The following is a 19,234-nucleotide window of genomic DNA, read 5'->3' as shown; positions in this document are numbered from 1 at the left end:
ATTCATAATTATATTTTAATATCTGTGTAATTCAATATAGAATTTTTCTGGGGTTTTTTCTGGCAAAACTAAAAGCATTTTTTTTCAAAATCAGTTTTTCAAGAGGTTGGTCCTCACAAGTTTTCACAAAACACAAGAAATATAAATTCACAAGGCAGTTCAACATCAACTTCTGTCCTACTCCTTCTTCTACATATTATATATAGAAGATTTTTTTAAAAGGGGTTGAACAAGAAATATGCAGAACAAGTCCATACAATTACAGTAAACTTGAATCAACTTATTCTGGGCAGTTAATATTTTCTTGTTTAAATTGGGGCTTATATAAAAGTATCTGTGATATCTTGACACCAGTCCTCTTCCTCGTTTACATGTATGTAATCATTTTCATAGGCAAACAATATACGATGTTTCTAGTCATGTCACTGCGGGTGCAAGTGGTTTTGTGAAGTTTGAGAGCGGAGAAACAACAATTTTATATCTACTAATTACAGTCAAGATGTTTCATAATTGGAAAAAGAATTTTGCTTTGAAATAAACATGCATAGCGGGAAGCATAGCGGGAAGCATGGCGGCACTGTGTAATGCATAGTGGGGGATCTTCAATGCATGGCTGTACCGCCAGACAAAAACGGCCTGGGGAAAACACTGAACACTACCACGCTAGCCCCATGGCATTCACCCGACCATCCAAGTAAGTCAATAAATTATAAGTTTGATCGTCTGCATGTGTACACAGCAACCACTTCGAGTTATTAAGAGTGAAAAACAATGCGATATGTATAACAGGACCCACGTTTTACTTTGAGAGATCAAGAACTTTGAGAGATAGGAGTTCCAGAGATCAAGAGTAAATTGTTTAGTTATATAGAGAAAAAAATCGAGACTGTGATTTCACTTCGTATGGTGTTTATTAAAAGTAAAAAGCAATCGTTTTCTACAGCCTGTAACATTTTTACAATCATAATGTAATGTCACTTCTGTATAATCCACTGATTATATTTCATTTTAATTGTAGTGCAAAATGAGCATTTCCTATTTTAGGTCATAAACATACTCAAGGTTGAAATATACATATTATTATCAAATACCGGTAGATAAAACATTTTGATATATGAAAAAAGGACAAGTGGTTCGAACTTCATACATGTAGGTGTCACATAAGAAGAGTAGTCAGTTTTTTTCTCACCTGGCATATGCTGCACCATGCAGTCCCAAATTCAGATATCATAACTAAAAATTCATAAAAGAAAGATAATGACGACATACATGTATTTGAGATACAAAGATAAGACAGTACCTTCACTAGATGCTTCTTCATTTATTTGGACACTGTCCTCAGATTGACCTTCACTTGACAATTCTTCATTTATCTGCACACTTTCCTTGGAATGATCTACTGATTTGGAACCATTTGTAAAATGACTCCTCTCCTTGGACATTTCTAGTTTAAGTTTCTTTTTACTCCTTAATGAAAGCTTTTTGCCTAAAATCACATAAATACATTGCTTCATTGAAAAAGATTGTTAACCACACCACAAATACAGAAACATTTTTAAAAACATGGATAAAAGTTACAATTTGAATCTATAGTCTTTGTTACTGAACAGCAATCATGATAAACACTTGTGCTTACATTTGATTAATTCCTCATTCTCTGGGTACACAACAGAGTCTGAAGAGCTAGAATAATAGGCTTCGGAATCTGGAACGTATGACTTATCATCATCATCATCACTTGGGTACATCTCAATATCTAAAAAAATATGTGTCTGTTATAGGACAAATAACATTGAAAACAATCACTGTGTTGAAAGCATAACAAATGCATAGATCCCTCTTGGGACCTCATTTGTGGTGTCTTCATGAACAATATTGTAAATAATATGAACGTATCAAATACATTACCATTGCCAATATCCTCAATGAATGTTTCATTGGTTGTCTTGGAGCCATCACTATTTTTCTCGGTGTTGAGTCCAGGCTCTCCTTTGCAGGTTGCTGAAACATATCTTTGGTTTTCCTCACTGATGCTGAAAACTCCTTGGTCACCCTGAGTTTCATCAGTTCTCATTTCTACAATACATAATCATATCCCAAATACAGATATACTGTCAGCAAGTTGAAACAAAATGAGTCAAGTTTTGCAATAAAAAAGAGTCTAGAACATGTATCTGAATTATAGGGTCACACATGTCACACCACACTATAGGGCCTACATTTACATTTATCAATTATGAATTCTATTCTAATCAATCAAGAACATGGACCCTATAATATGGGGTTACATTTAAGACAAACTGATTGGTAAGCATCAACACATGGACATTTTTCCTGATTTTGCTGACTCTAGGACTCTAGGATTTGCTGGTCCTGATTTTAATGGCCTATTAGTTAGACAATATTGCAAATCTTATGAATGTATCAAATCGTTACCATTGCCAAGATCCTCAATGAATGTTTCATTGGTTGTCTTGGAGCCATCACTATCTCTCTCGGTGTAGAGCCCAGGCTCTCCTGTGCAGGTTGCTGATACATATCTTTGGTTTTCCTCACTGATGCTGAAAACTCCTTGGTCACCCTGAGTTTCATCAGTTTTCATTTCTACAATACGTAATTAAACATGTATATCCAAAATACCGATATTTTGTCAGCAAATTAAAACAAAATGAGTCAAGTTTTGCAAGAAAAAAAAGAGTCTAGAACATGTATCTGAACTATTAAGTCACACTCGTCAAACTACACTATAGGGCTTACATTTATCAAATACCAATTCTACTCAAATCTGTCAAGAACATGGACCCTATAATATGGGGTTACATTTAAGACACAACCAATTGCTTAGCATCAACACATGGCATTTTTTGCTGAAAATAATGGCATAATAGTTAAACAATATTGTAAATCATATGAACGTATCAAATACATTACCATTCCCTTGATCCTCCATGAATGTTTCATTGGTTGTCTTGGAGCCATCACTATCTTTCTCGGTGTAGAGCCCAGCCTCTCCTGTGCAAGTTGCTGGTACATATCTTTGGTTTTCCTCACTGATGCTGAAAACTCCTTGGTCACCCTGAGTTTCATCAGTTTCCATTTCTACAATACGTAATTATATCCCAAATACAGATATTTTGTCAGCAGGTTTAAACAAAATGAGTCAAGTTTTGCAATAAAAAAGAGTCTAGAACATGTATCTGAACTATTGGGTCACACATGTCAAACCACATTTTAGGGCCTACATTTATCAATACCAATACTACTCCAATCTGTCAAGAAGATAGACTCGTAATATGGTTTGACATTTAAGACAAACTGATTGGTAAGCATCAACACATGGACATTGTGCTGATTTTGCTGACTCTAGGACTTGCTGGTCCTGATTTGAATGGCCTATTAGTTAGACAATATTGCAAATCTGATGAATGTATCAAATACATTACCATTGCCAAAATCCTCAATGAATGTTTCATTGGTTGTCTTGGAGCCATCACTATCTTTCTCGGTGTAGAGCCCAGGCTCTCCTGTGCAGGTTGCTGATACATATCTTTGGTTTTCCTCACTGATGCTGAAAACTCCTTGGTCACCCTGAGTTTCATTAGTTCTCATTTCTACAATACGTATTCATATCCCAAATACAGATAAAATATCAGCAAGTTTCAAAAATGAGTCAAGTTTTGCAATAAGAAAGAGTCTAGAACATGTATCTGAACTATTGGGTCACACATGTCAAACCACATTATAGGGCCTACATTTATCAAATACCAATTCTACTCCAATCTGTCAAGAACATGGACCCTATCATATGGGGTTACATTTAAGACAAACCAATTGCTTAGCATCAACACATGGACATTTTGGCTGATTTTAATGGCCTATTAGTTAGAAAATATTGTAAATCATATGAACATATCAAATACATTACCATTGCCAAAATCCTCAATGAATGTTTCATTGGTTGTCTTGGAGCCATCACTATCTTTCTCGGTGTAGAGCCCAGGCTCTCCTGTGCAGGTTGCTGATACATATCTTTGGTTTTCCTCACTGATGCTGAAAACTCCTTGGTCACCCTGAGTTTCATCAGTTCTCATTTCTACAATACGTAATTATATCCCAAATACAGATATTTTGTCAGCAGGTTAAAACAAAATGAGTCAGGTTTTGCAATAAAAAAGAGTCTGATCATGTATCTGAACTATTGGGTCACACATGTCACACCACACTATAGGGCCTACATTTATATTCATCAAATACCAATACTTCTCCATTCTCTCAAGAACATGGACCCTATAATATAGGGTTACATTTAAGACACAACCTATTGCTAAGCATCAACACATGGCATTTTTTGCTGAAAATAATGGCATAATAGTTAAACAATATTGTAAATCATATGAACGTATCAAATACATTACCATTGCCAAAATCCTCCATGAATGTTTCATTGGTTGTCTTGGAGCCATCACTATCTTTCTCGGTGTAGAGCCCAGCCTCTCCTGTGCAGGTTGCTGGTACATATCTTTGGTTTTCCTCACTGATGCTGAAAACTCCTTGGTCACCCTGAGTTTCATCAGTTCTCATTTCTACAATACGTAATTATATCCCAAATACAGATATTTTGTCAGCAGGTTAAAACAAAATGAGTCAAGTTTTGCAATAAAAAAGAGTCTAGAACATGTATCTGAACTATTGGGTCACACATGTCAAACCACATTATAGGGCCTACATTTATCAAATACCAATACTACTCCAATCTGTCAAGAAGATAGACTCGTAATATGGTTTGACATTTAAGACAAACTGATTGGTAAGCATCAACACATGGACATTGTGCTGATTTTGCTGACTCTAGGACTTGCTGGTCCTGATTTGAATGGCCTATTAGTTAGACAATATTGTAAATCATATGAACATATCAAATACATTACCATTGCCAAAATCCTCAATGAATGTTTCATTGGTTGTCTTGGAGCCATCACTATCTTTCTCGGTGTAGAGCCCAGGCTCTCCTGTGCAGGTTGCTGAAACATATCTTTGGTTTTCCTCACTGATGCTGAAAACTCCTTGGTCACCCTGAGTTTCATCAGTTCTCATTTCTACAATACATAATCATATCCCAAATACAGATAAAATTTCAGCAAGTTTCAAAAATGCGTCAAGTTTTGCAATAAAAAAGAGTCTAGAACATGTATCTGAACTATTGGGTCACACACATCAAACCACATTATAGGGCCTACATTTATCAAATACCAATTCTACTCCAAACTGTCAAGAACATGGACTCTATCATATGGGGTTACATTTAAGACAAACCAATTGCTTAGCATCAACACATGGACATTTTGGCTGATTTTAATGGCCTATTAGTTAGACAATATTGTAAATCATATGAATGTATTAAATACACTACCATTGCCAAAATCCTCAATGAATGTTTCATTGGTTGTCTTGGAGCCATCACTATCTTTCTCGGTGTAGAGCCCAGGCTCTCCTGTGCAGGTTGCTGATACATATCTTTGGTTTTCCTCACTGATGCTGAAAACTCCTTGGTCACCCTGAGTTTCATCAGTTCTCATTTGTACAATACATAATCATATCCCAAATACAGATAAAATTTCAGCAGGTTAAAACAAAATGAGTCAAGTTTTGCAATAAAAAAGAGTCTAGAACATGTATCTGAACTATTGGGTCACACATGTCAAACCACACTATAGGGCCTACATTTATATTTATCAAATACCAATACTTCTCCATTCTCTCAAGAACATGGACCCTATAATATGGGGTTACATTTAAGACACAACCTATTGCTAAGCATCAACACATGGCATTTTTTGCTGAAAATAATGGCATAATAGTTAAACAATATTGTAAATCATATGAACGTATCAAATACATTACCATTGCCTAGATCCTCCATGGATGTTTCATTGGTTGTCTTGGAGCCATCACTATCTTTCTCGGTGTAGAGCCCAGCCTCTCCTGTGCAGGTTGCTGAAACATATCTTTGGTTTTCCTCACTGATACTGAATACTCCTTGGTCACCCTGAGTTTCATCAGTTCTCATTTCTACAATACATAATCATATCCCAAATACAGATAAAATTTCAGCAAGTTTCAAAAATGAGTCAAGTTTTGCAATAAAAAAGAGTCTAGAACATGTATCTGAACTATTGGGTCACACATGTCACACCACACTATAGGGCCTACATTTATCAATACCAATACTACTCCAAACCGTCAAGAACATGGACCCTATAATATGGGGTTACATTTAAGACATAACCAATTGTTAAGCATCAACATGTGGACAGTTTTTGCTGTAAATAATGGCATAATAGTTCAACAATATTGTAAATCATATGAACGTATCAAATACATTACCATTGCCAAAATCCTCAATGAATGTTTCATTGGTTGTCTTGGAGCCATCACTATCTTTCTCGGTGTAGAGCCCAGGCTCTCCTGTGAAGGTTGCTGAAGCATATCTTTGGTTTTCTTCACTGATGCTGAAAACTCCTTGGTCACCCTGAGTTTCATCAGTTCTCATTTCTACAATACATAATCATATCCCAAATACAGATAAAATTTCAGCAGGTTAAAACAAAATGAGTCAAGTTTTGCAATAAAAAAGAGTCTAGAACATGTATCTGAACTATTGGGTCACACATGTCACACCACACTATAGGGCCTACATTTATCAATACCAATACTACTCCAAACTGTCAAGAACATGGACCCTATAATATGGGGTTACATTTAAGACATAACCAATTGTTAAGCATCAACATGTGGACAGTTTTTGCTGTAAATAATGGCATAATAGTTAGACAATATTGTAAATCATATGAACATATCAAATACATTACCATTGCCAAAATCCTCAATGAATGTTTCATTGGTTGTCTTGGAGCCATCACTATCTTTCTCGGTGTAGAGCCCAGGCTCTCCTGTGAAGGTTGCTGGTACATATCTTTGGTTTTCCTCACTGATGCTGAAAACTCCTTGGTCATCCTGCCTTTCGTCAGATCTTATTTCTACATTATGGATTGAATCATTTTTAGTCAACAAAAGTAAAAAAAATGGATTCAGCTCTTAAGGCACTGATCAAGAACATCAAGAGCACTAGATAAATAGTTATATTCTACAGTTTAAATTTCTTAGCATGCTTTTAAAACTCAAGTTTCTAAAATCTGAAGAAACCTTCACCACACATTAACAAATAAATTTCAAATTTAAACAGAACAGCCCTTTGTAAATTATTTCATTTACCATAAAAATGCAAATGTATTGAAAGCCTTCTTATTGTTGAGATAAAAGATCATTGACTTACTTCTTGAGAATAAATACTACATTGTATTGTAATTTCGTGCGAAGCTCTACTCCTATAATTAAATTACATTCTTTTAATTTAATGGCCCTGAAATCCACGTAAAAGCTTTAGATCAACTATCATTCTTGCAATTAGGCGTCTAGGGGTCATTTCACGATATTATGTACTCAAGTATGAAAAAAAAAATCTACAGTAATAATTGACAAATTTTTCATATGATTACAAGTAAACATAAAAGATAAATAGCTAGTAAATTTAATATGGCAACTGTGTTGGTCACTGCTTTTTATTGCCCTACCGGTTTTCATCGGAGGGGACTATAGCTTTCCTATGCATCTGTCAGTCCGTCTGTCTGTCCCATTTCAGTTTTCCACACTTTTTTTCTTTATGCGTTTCAGGAATAATATGAAATTTGCTGAACAGCTTCAAAATGTCAAACTACAGATCAGGTTTACACTTTTGTAGCACTTGGTTGACATATTTTCTAGAAAATTAATTGTTTGATATTCCAATTTTTTAATGTTCGGGTTCGTTATCGTGCTAGGTATCAAATAAACGAGGAAAGTATGTTGTCAATGCACGATAATTAATCTCGTGCATTACTTGGACTATTCCTTTTATTGTTTCTGACAAACAAATACGTTCTGTAAAATAGTGTCAAGCATTGTGTTGTAAATTTAATCGACAGGGTTAACGTTTCTTTTATTATTGCAATCGGGTTCGCTATCGGGTTGGTCTGTTGAGACAGTAAGAAATGATATTCTGCATAACAGTGCATTGTTTTCACAAATGTCTACAAACCGGTAGGGGACATGTATTGCTTATGCAATACTCTCAGAATGCTTGTTGAATTTGTTTTCAAAACAGATGCATGTATTTCTAAAAAATTATTTCTTCTTTGTCTAACGAGGCTGCCTTAATTATAAAATATCAGGGATTTCTTTATTACTTAATGATATTTTTAGTGATACTTGTATCTGCCAAGGAACTGGACAAGAGAAGAGTATATCTAACAAGATGCAAAACTACATGTTTAAAAAATATCTCACTTGTCCTTTCCAAAGTTCAAGCTTTCAGACATTTGCATTTTTGCGAGGCTACAACGAACTAAACCAAAATTTCAACAGTAATATACAAGTCATTACCTTTACCCGATTTTAAAAATCTCTGTAAAATATTCAAACACTATTGAGTGAAACCTATATAAATATAATTTATTCTTGCATCTACTGTGCAAATTCTGTTTCTTTGAATTCTTATCTGCTACAAGATTTTGTTTTAAACATCCTGGTTTCAGACATTTATGATTATGCTAAAAGTTTCCTTTTACATTAATGAAGCTAAATCTAAATAAATGAGCATACTTGAAATTTTGTTTGACTTGTTTGACTTCATTAAATATATGTGACTTTTTGTTGCCTAATTTGGTTATGAAGGATAAATTTTAACTACCTTTTTTCGCCAAAAAAAGTCAACGTTCTTTCCATAGTTGTATCTGATTTCTTCACCAGCTTTTATGTCATTAACAGCAAAAATACAAAGATGGGGCTCTGCAAACCCCTCATGAAGCACCTTTATATTAGCATTAGGATCTATATGTTCATCATTTATGAGTCTTGCCATGGAGCCGTCATCTTCCGAGGCATCAATCCTGAAAAAGAAAACTTGCATATACACACTAGTTAAAAACCGATATTAAAACTGATCCTACTGGAAAATGTGTATGTTGTAAGAAATTAAGTCCTCTGTAAAAAGTAAGATTGAGATTTTGACATTCAATCTTTTCAGTCTTCTAGGATTCATGTTAATAGAATTTCATGATAATTTTCTGCCTGTTGAGTTGTTTATGTTAAATGTTATACCCTTCCGAAATGTTATTCATGTCATTTAATGCACATGTCTATTAAAAATTCAACCCCAACAACTATTATATTTATCTTATGTTAAATTTTAACAACTAACAAGTTAACAACCATTCAATAGAACATTTCAAGGAAAAGGCACACAAATTTGGCATGAAATGATTGTGTCACACCTTTTATTGGAGACAGACTGATCCAATAGTATTGAAAAATAGAATCAAAGGCCTGAAGGGCCTAAGAGTCGACTCGCTGTGAACACGTCAATATTTTGATGTATTTGTTTTTATTACATTGTAAGTAATACATAAAAAAATTCTGTCTTTTGTAAATAAATTAAACATAGGTGAACAAAGATTACAGGGCTCATTGTGGCAGACATCACCTTTATGAGACCAGCTTTATCATATTATAATATATTATAATAATATTTAGATATCCTATTTATCTAAAACATCATCTTTCACGATTCATGATTTCAACTTATCTTTGATATGTTGTAGCCAGTGATAATAAGATACTTCTATACTTCATTCATGATTATTTCCAATTATGTGTGTTGAAAGCAGAAAAGAGTCAATAAATGTCCGATTCCTGAATCATCAACTTGTGTCAGTACTTTCAGTCCTTTGATTCAACACGTTCTGATGACATTTCACTAATAGACTGGCAATGCCTGCCAGACCGGCAATGCATAATATCGTAGGATAGATACAAAGGACCAGTATATTTCAATGACGATGAAATATGAGCTATTTGCATTATATTGCACATTATCAATTCACGTTTGTGCTCAAAATCCACACCAAGAGATTGATGATGTCCAGCAAGGGTCCTCTCGCTTTGCGAGCTGGGTTTTTCTAAAAATAGATTTTACGCTAAATATGGAACAAGGTTTTCCCCGTGTAAGTTGTCGAATTCATGGGTGGCGATTGAACAAAAACTACTTTGATTTGTTTTATTTTTTTAAACATTAAGAAAAACTTCATAAACATATGTGTAAAAAAAGATAAGATTGTTCAACCATTTCAAATTGGCAATCACGCAAACAAAAGAGGTTAATGCATGCATTATTTTCATTAGCGCATGAATAATGTAGTGCAAAATTTTCGCAGAAACAGCTATGATAACAAAGACTCGCTCGCTTCGCTAGCCGACTCAAAAAAAGGTAACACGGACATGTCACTCCGTATAGGGAATATGCATGCGAAAAGGGTAAGAAAGCAACACATCAATATTTTGCATCAGTAAAATTGTTTCTGCTAACTGTTGTTAAAATGCATATAACAATCTGCACACACAAAATTTAGTTGTCTAGCTTTCAATCTTAAGTTTCACACTATAGAAAAAGTTATCCTTAACTTGCCTGATGCTCTAGGCAATTATGTGAAAAAACATCAGATGAAGATTAGGGCATGGAAAAGCATTCAGATGCATAGACAGAATACTAAGACATTTAATAGTGATACATATATACCTTTCTTTACTGCATGTCTGTATTCCATGAAAGGAATAACCTTGTCCACCTCACACTAATATAGAAGATAACTACACAAATGAAAAGCAAGAATATGGATGATATTATTTCCGTTACAAGGAGAGTTACAAGGAGATTTTCTTCTTCCATTTTCTTTTCCATGCCACTTCCTGTCACATGTTTATGACCCAATAATACTGTGCTACATGTACATACACATATCCAAGAGTCTTAGACCCAACAGCAATATATATAATATTTCTAGACCCAACATTTTCATTATCTACTTTTGAGAGAAAAAAAAGTCTTCATCAGTCCTCATTATTACCAGTAACTGATCATGAAATATATCCACTTGTCCATCCATCAAGTTTCCAACCCCATTAATGTAACGTTACTTGTCAGAATTCCTAATTAACTTGCCCATATCTGAACATATATATAAGGAATTTTGAAGTGCTAAAAAATATATCGATATTGTTATTTAACATTAATTTGTAAATCAAAACAATTAGGGAATAAAGTCTTCTCATTTGCTATTGGCAACCATTAATGTTGATTTAACAGTCGCAAACCAAGTTTTATCGGCAAGTGGAGCCCATAAAACAGATGTTTTAGATTCTAACTTTAGTGCAAATTATGCATTTTGTTTGATGTTAACACCTTCTTTTGTTGAGTTTTTTTTTATAAGAAATATATGTCAATAAAGTTTGTGTTTTAACGTCATTCTTTTTTTTATGACACGTACAATCAAAAGCTTTCACTCTCGTTAATGCTTGTTTAACTCCGTAAAAAAATTAGTGCATTAGCCAATCAAAATGCTTTTACTAAACAATTGGCAAACACAGTATTACTGTATGCAACTTAGTCTTGATCACCATTGTCAATTAACAATATCTATATTGAAAAGAGACTGAACCCTTTTGAACCCTGATGGCAGCATTTCAAAACTATGACAGCTAGTGGCTAAAAATTCTGTTGAATACAAGAGGCCAATTGGCCTTATCGGTCACCTGAGTAGCATATATCCCATACACAAACTTGTCATGGAGTCTCATATATGCATCTAATTAATTAGGCTTCATACTGGAGTAGAAAAATTATAAATTTGTAATGACGACCACATTTCAAAAAGAACTGTGAAACCTATAATTTTTGTGAAAAACTAAAAGATCTGGTCTACAAAATCATGAATTCAGTTTTCGTTTCAGGTGTGTGGGAGTAAAGAAGATTATTTTTTAACGTTATATGCATTAACATCTATACATCCATTTTGGCCCTGCCATAGAGTCAAAACCCATACCCCAGGGGACATGAAAATTAAAATTTCAGTAGAGGACTTCCTGGTAAACGTAATTATTAGTCAGTTTTTTTTATACAGATGTGTGAGAATAGAGAAGTAGATTTTTAAACATTATACCAGGTATGCATTATTACTATATTGCCCACCCCCCCCCCCCCCCCCTCATGTCCTGAACCCCTGACCCAGGGGCCATGAATTTCACAATTTAGGTAAAAGAGATTGTGGATATCATAACCATGTATTCAGTTTTTTGCCCACATGTAGGAGTAGAGAAGAAGATTTTTTAAGATTTAAAACATTTTTACTATATGGCTATATTGGCCCCACCCTAGAGCCTAAACACCTAACAAAGGGGTCATGAATTTCACAATTTTGGTAGAGGGCCTCATGGACATCATTACCATGCATTTAGTTTTTAACAAATATATATGGGAGTAGAGAAGATTTTCTAAGATTTAATACATTTTTACTATTTGGCCATATTGGCCCCACCCTAGAGCCTGAACCCCTGACCGAGGGGTCATGAATTTCACAATTAAGGTAGAGGGCTTCATGGACATCATAACCATGCATTTAGTTTTTAACAAATATATATGGGAGTAGAGAAGAAGATTTTCTAAGATTTAATACATTGTTACTATTTGGCCCTATTTGCCCCACCCTAGAGCCTGAACCCCTGACCCAGGGGTCATGAATTTCACAATTTTGATAGAGGGCCTCGTGGACATCATATTCATGCATTTAGTTTTTAACAAATATATATGAGAGTAGAGAAGAAGATTTTCTAAGATTTAATACATTTTTACTATATGGCCATATTGGCCCCACCCTAGAGCCTGAACCCCTGACCAAGGGGTCATGAATTTCACAATTTAGTTTGAGGACTTCATGGACATCATTATCATGCATTTAGTTTTTAACAAATACCGTATATATGGGAGTAGAGAAGAAGATTTTCTGAGATTTAATACATTTTTACTATTTGGCCATATTGGCCCCACCCTAGAGCCTGAACCCCTGACCAAGGGGTCATGAATTTCACAATTTAGTTTGAGGGCTTCATGGACATCATAATCATGCATTTAGTTTTAGAAATATATATATAGTTGTAGAGAAGAAGATTTTCTAAGATTTAAAACATTTTTACTATATGGCCATATTGGCCCCACCCTAGAGCCAGAACCCCTGACCCAGGGGCCATAAATTTCACAATTTTGGTAGAGGGTCTTATGGACATCATAACCATGCAACCAGTTTTTTCCTCACATGTGTGGGAGAAGAGAAGAAGATTTTTGAAAATTTGGCTTTTTTTGCATATTTGGCCCCGCCCGTGGCACCCCAGGGGTGGTAGAGCCATAAATTTCACAATTTACATTCTTCTTACCATAGAGATGCTTCACACCAAAAATGGTAACGATTGGCCTGGTAGTTTTCAAGAAGAAGTTAAAAATGTAAAATTGTTAACGCACGACGCACGACGCACGACGCACAACGCACGACGACGGACGAAGACCAATTGCAATAGGTCACCTGAGTGACTCAGGTGACCTAATAAATTTTAAAAAAATAATATTCACAATATTCTATAAATTTAAAAAGATTCTCTTGCTGATCAGACAAGTGTGCCTGGAAATCAACCTGCCTAATCATAAAATGAACTAGACACAGACAATCATGAGACACATGCCCTAGACATTAGGGCTAGTGGACTTGTGCATCATGTCTCCCTGATCTTCTAAACTTCTTTCTAATTTGCTTTGAAAGAAAAGTGAAGTGTCACTATATTTTGGGTCTAGGTTAGTCCCCCATAAGCGTAGAATCCCTTCACAAGAGAACATTGAACCTCATGTCAATCATTACTTCTGTTCCACATGGACAAACTTTCTTACTTTAAAACACAAGTTACTCGATCCCTTCGACTTTGTTGCGAAGAAAAATAACATACATGATTTGAAAAGGAAAATTTAAATGAGTGCACATTATCAAAGTAGTGATAAACATTAATTGTTTTTTTTTAGTCTACAGGGCAATTTGTCAGCCATTTACTGCCTCAAAAAAAAAAACTCAGCATCTATATTGACCTACTAGTACACAAATGACTTACCAGTACTTGGTCTTCTTGTTGAAAAACTCAAATTTGTACGCACTCTCTTTAGGTTCTTCGAAGCATAATTTTCCTCTGTATTCTGCAATAAAATCCCCTTTACATAGAGGTTTTTCTGTTACAACTCCCCAGTCTGCAAAAAATAAAGAATTCTAACATCAGAGATTAACAAACGTTTCAGAATCTAAGAAACAGGTGGTGATTATTTTCATTTCTACTAAAGCTATTGCCAAGATCAAAGAAATGCTGCAGACATTATTCACTAGGGCTGGGACGATACTGTACTTAGCCGATTCGGTACATGTCATGATACATGAGATGTGATACGATACATATCACGATACGTTGCAACTAAATGAAAACATGAATAATGGTTTAAAATTTATTCAATCTGTCGATGTATTACTGCATGTCCAAAGTTATTTTATTATATTTTAAATGAGTGTAGCACAATTTACAAATTACTATAGTCTCGTATACACTACTTTTTCAAAAACAAGTACCGGTAATCCAAAAGTTTTCAACACCCCAAGATTTAGCTTCCTAACAGTTTTGACAACTTTACAAAATTGCAACTATTTCTTAAATCTAAATAGAAGTGAAACAACTCACTACTGTATCAATTCACCAAGTCTATAGTTTCAGTAGTGTTTACATCAATAGCAAACAAACAAGTATTTTTGTAATGTTTATAAGAAAAATGTGTTTATGTTACTAGGAGCAACTGGGGCAAAATATCAACACTTCATTCACTAGAGTTTTATTAATTAATGCAAAGAATACCTAAGAAAAAATAATTAATATAAACCAGGAGCAACCCATGTGCATGAAACTTACAGGTAAAAAATTACATGTACTTACGTATCTCATCACTAATCCAAACTTTTTTTAGGAATTCTATATCCCTTTTTCTTTCAATGCATTCTTTGGCCACCATTAGAGGCTTTTTACGTTTGTTGTTTCTTCTGAAAGCAGAAGAAAAAAGTGTATGTTGATCAGCTGATAGAAAACAAAGCTATTATATGCTTGTGCCCCCTCAATAATAACATCTGATGACCTTATTTTTGGGGGGGTTCATTTTTTTTTTGACTTTCAAAATGTATGGTTGTGCCCCCCCCCCCCCCAACAGAGCTGTGGAAAATTGCCGGTCATGCCGGCAAGACTGGCTTAATTTAGCAAAGACTGACATAAGGACCGGCTGACTGAATCCGATGTTGTTTGCCCTGTCACAGTCAGCATAAGGCAAAATAAAAAAAACCGCAAAATGCAATTGCTGTAAATGTGTTGTTTCTTGATGCATCAGTATTCCTCAGACAACTTCCCTAACATGCGAGTACCAGTTATTGCCTAAAAATACACAAGTTTTCTTTATTACTCTCTTCATGTAAGCTGTCATTTAAAAATTTCGATGAAAATCTCTGCACTGTTCATTTATTTAATTTGAGGAATCATTTTTATTTTATTCTCATCAATATTAACTTACTTCTGGCTAAAATTAAACCCTGTCCATGACCTCCGATTTACAGGAAGTTCGAGTACCCATTATTGCTGCTCATATCTTTTCGTTATTTTTCCAGTAATTAATCGGTAAAAGGTCAAAATGTAAAAAGAATCTAACGATATAAGATAAAATGTAAGAATATAACATAAAAAATTATGTCATAAACGCACCTGCAGTACAGTGAGGTTGCCTTTAACGAATCGTCTCCGTTAACGAATCACTTTCAGACAAACAATTCTGTATTTTTCTATTAAAGGTTCAATACTTAACTTAACATATCATGTCATGTAGAGTTATTCTTGTTTTGATAATTCATCATGAAATTATTAAATTTTATCTCGTTTTATGTCGTAATTTCTAAACAAACATGAACAAGCTTTTTGAAGACGCAGACAAAAAGCATGCGTGCAGCTGACTACTTTCACTTTTCGGTTGAGCTCTGATGTGAACGGCTCATTGTATGTAAGCATATTTGGTACAGATATTTAATAGAATTATCTGTCTACAAGCACTGAAGGCGTCAAACATTTTCTTAATCAGAGAATAATTATATTAGCTATAATGTTGTGGGTAGTCAGGGTTCCAATAACGAATCATCGAGATGCGGGGATCATGGAGGGATTATGTCAAAATTAATTCATGCGCGGATCCAGAAAATTTTTCCAGGGGGGGGTCCGAAGGATAATTGTGTTTGCCGGGGGGGGGGGGGGGGGTCCGAGGCATATTTTCGCGATAATTTTACTATGTAAATTTAATAAATTTTCATTTTCCAGGGGGGGTCGGGACCCCCCCGACCCCCCTCTAGATCCGCGCATGTAATTGATACCGCTACGATTATTTGCACATCTGCTTCAATAAAAAAAACCCCAGAAACAACAATAAAAGATTATAAAAACACATCTCATTCCCATTTTCTAAAACATTTTTCCATTCGATTATGATTTCAACTATATTTTGGTTTCCCCAATTCCCTGTATCTATACGGATATTTATTGATTTAAAAACCCATGCCTTACAAATTAAAGTTATTCGTATTCGATGTCATTTAGTATTTTATTTCCTAAAAATATTATTTTCCTTGAACATGGATCTAATTTGCAGATTCACTATACTTCTTTATTTTTGTTTTAAAAATACATGTATTTCATAAGTACAAACGATCGCTGATTCCATACATGTACAGGTAATTATTTTCCTTGAACACATCCAGTTTGCACATTCAGTCATTCACTATACATTTCTAGATTTGTTTTAAAATATTTTATAGTACAAATGATCGCCGATTCAAAACGTCTGTCTTCCCGGTATTTGTTCTTCCATTTCTGTCGGTGGAGGTTTCTTCGTTTTTTATTGCTGGATGTCAATACTGGGTCCTGTTTTTGTTTTTTTTTTGGTTGCTTAACTATACAATCACTAAACACATTTCTAGGCAATTTTGTGTATTTTAATTTGTTTACTTTAAAATCGCCCTTGGATATGCTTCTAGATCTTTTAAAACCTTTTTTATAATCAGTTACCGTGTGTATATATTCAAACTTCAACCTTTCTAACATACGTGCTAAAAAGTCTTTAAAAAATTCGGAATGGCTAAATTTTTTTGAATAAATATTAAAAAAATGCAGAAATTTAAATTCATTTTTTTTTTCTTTTTTTCAATTTTTTATTCGATGAGTTATTTTCCTCACGATATTCTTCAAGTTTCTATATGTTTAAATATTTATTTTTTAAAGTGTCGTTGCGCCGCATTAAAAATTTATGATGTAGTACATATATGTTATAAAAACCCAATCTGATACAATCAATGTCGACACATATTTTCAATGCAAATAACTTAAACCCGTTGCGACACAAACTTCATCATTCTGTGAGTTCTATGAACTGAATAACGTCACTTGTCTATGCAATTTTGGGCAAACCCTCGTACATGTCGTATTTCGGTGTTTTCTCGATCTATTTACATGCCATTGTATATTTCTTTGTAATTTCATGAAAAGATGTTCATATACACGTATCTCATAAAATTAACAATATTGATGACTTACAATGACTAAAAACTAAATGATCAAAGTTTACAAATCATGCAGTCATTTTTTTTACCATTGAATTCATTGTTATTTTTTTCATGAATTGTCGGTTTCAATAGAATGAGCACTTAACTCAAAATGAAAAAGAAATATTAGCCTTTCCATTTTTCTTATTCATGCTTTAAAGCATATTTAAACTTAAAAAAATATTTCGACACTGTCCCTAACAAAAAATAATCAGCTGTATATCACGTGATTCGGTAATGGAGAAAATGATCCGCTAAAGGAGAAAACATCATTCATCAAAATACAGCGATAATTTTTGTTTAATCATTGGTTGTTGGGAAAGAAATATATGATGTTATGAGTCAAGTATGGTACAATAAAACAATGTTGTATTATGAATTTAACTCGGGCTTGGTTACGTACTATCAACGCGAATTTACTTAGTGATTCGTTAAAGGCGACCTCACTGTATGTGTTTTTAAATTTTATTTTAGTTTTCCATACATTATTTTAACTGTTGGTATTCGGACAGGCATAATTCATTCGGACAAGCAAAGTTTATTGACATGTGATGTCTGTCCGAATGACTGACTTTCAAGAAAATATTTCCACAGCTCTGCAAAAGTGAAATTGCTTCCTACGGACATGGTTCGGTTCATACAGGCACTTCACTCGAGTGTTAAAAAGAATAGAGAATATAACCCTGACACTTTTAAAATCCTTGTTTCTGTACTTTTTAGGTATAAGTCAAGACAATTCAGTTTCGCAGAGGAATTTCGAACTCCAATAAAAACGACAGTTTCTTCAGCATTGTACCTTTCAAATATTGATCAATCTTTAATAGTGCTCATATTTATATAACAAAATTAATTCCATTGGACCCTATTAAAGCAGTGAAAATGTAAAAATGTATATATACCTCTGCATCGTGGTTAAAACCAATTCGTGGGTCTTCGGTGAATTTCGGTTCATTCCGCCTCCAATTTCGCGCCATTTTCACGCGACTTCTGATTGGACAATGACAATATGTGATCCTCACGGGAAATTAAGGCCCAACAGTTCAGGTTTCAGACAAACAGCTAAATTTACACATTTTTCCGATTGTAAGGAAATAGAACTACGATTAATTGTTGGGTCTATAATTGTTGGGTCGATGACCCGACAGCTCAAAAAAGACCCGACAATTAAACAAAGACCCAACAACAAGCTCATAAATTTGCAGTTGACCAGACAATTGACCAAGTTTAAAACTATATATATATATATATATATATATATATATATATATATATATATATATATATATATATATATATATATATATATATATATATGTGTGTGTGTCAGAGGCAGTCTCGGTCACGTCTTAATACAAAAAATAATATTCCTTCTTTTAAAACCTAATGATTTTTTTTCGAAATCATATCATAATGAGAAAATTCAGCCACTATTATTTTTGCACAAAATCACGAGATCATGAAATCGTGAGTGACTTTGTTTTTTGCGACATCCAGTCGTAAGGATATAAGGTCTTTTTGTTGAAATTCGTTAACTGTGTATCAATATTTTTAATTATCTACGGAGAGAGAGAGAGAGAGAGAGAGAGAGAGAGAGAGAGAGAGAGAGA

General features: G+C 34.2%; 1 protein-coding gene across 2 annotated transcripts; it reads right to left on the bottom strand.

The window, feature by feature from the left end:
• Positions 1 to 6,918: 6,918 nt before the first annotated feature.
• Positions 6,919 to 18,585, bottom strand: LOC128158458 (N-lysine methyltransferase KMT5A-like). 2 transcript variants are annotated; one of them, XM_052821315.1, is made up of 5 exons: positions 18,527 to 18,585; positions 14,938 to 15,041; positions 14,077 to 14,209; positions 8,786 to 8,984; positions 6,919 to 7,037 (listed from the first exon to the last, which is right to left on the bottom strand). In XM_052821315.1, the coding sequence occupies exons 1-5, from the start codon at positions 18,577 to 18,579 to the stop codon at positions 7,032 to 7,034; spliced, it is 495 nt and encodes a 164-aa protein (XP_052677275.1). In that variant the 5' UTR covers positions 18,580 to 18,585; the 3' UTR covers positions 6,919 to 7,031. The 2 variants fall into 2 exon arrangements, with proteins under 2 accessions (XP_052677275.1, XP_052677274.1); XM_052821314.1 differs by having other exon boundaries at positions 7,001 to 8,984.
• Between the last annotated feature and the right edge of the window lie 649 nt (positions 18,586 to 19,234).

This window comes from Crassostrea angulata, chromosome 8 (genome assembly GCF_025612915.1).
Source record: "Crassostrea angulata isolate pt1a10 chromosome 8, ASM2561291v2, whole genome shotgun sequence".
Taxonomy (NCBI): Eukaryota; Metazoa; Mollusca; class Bivalvia; order Ostreida; family Ostreidae; genus Magallana; species Magallana angulata.
The sequence above is the reverse complement of the archived record's forward strand: the minus strand, read 5'-3'. Positions and strand labels throughout refer to the sequence as shown.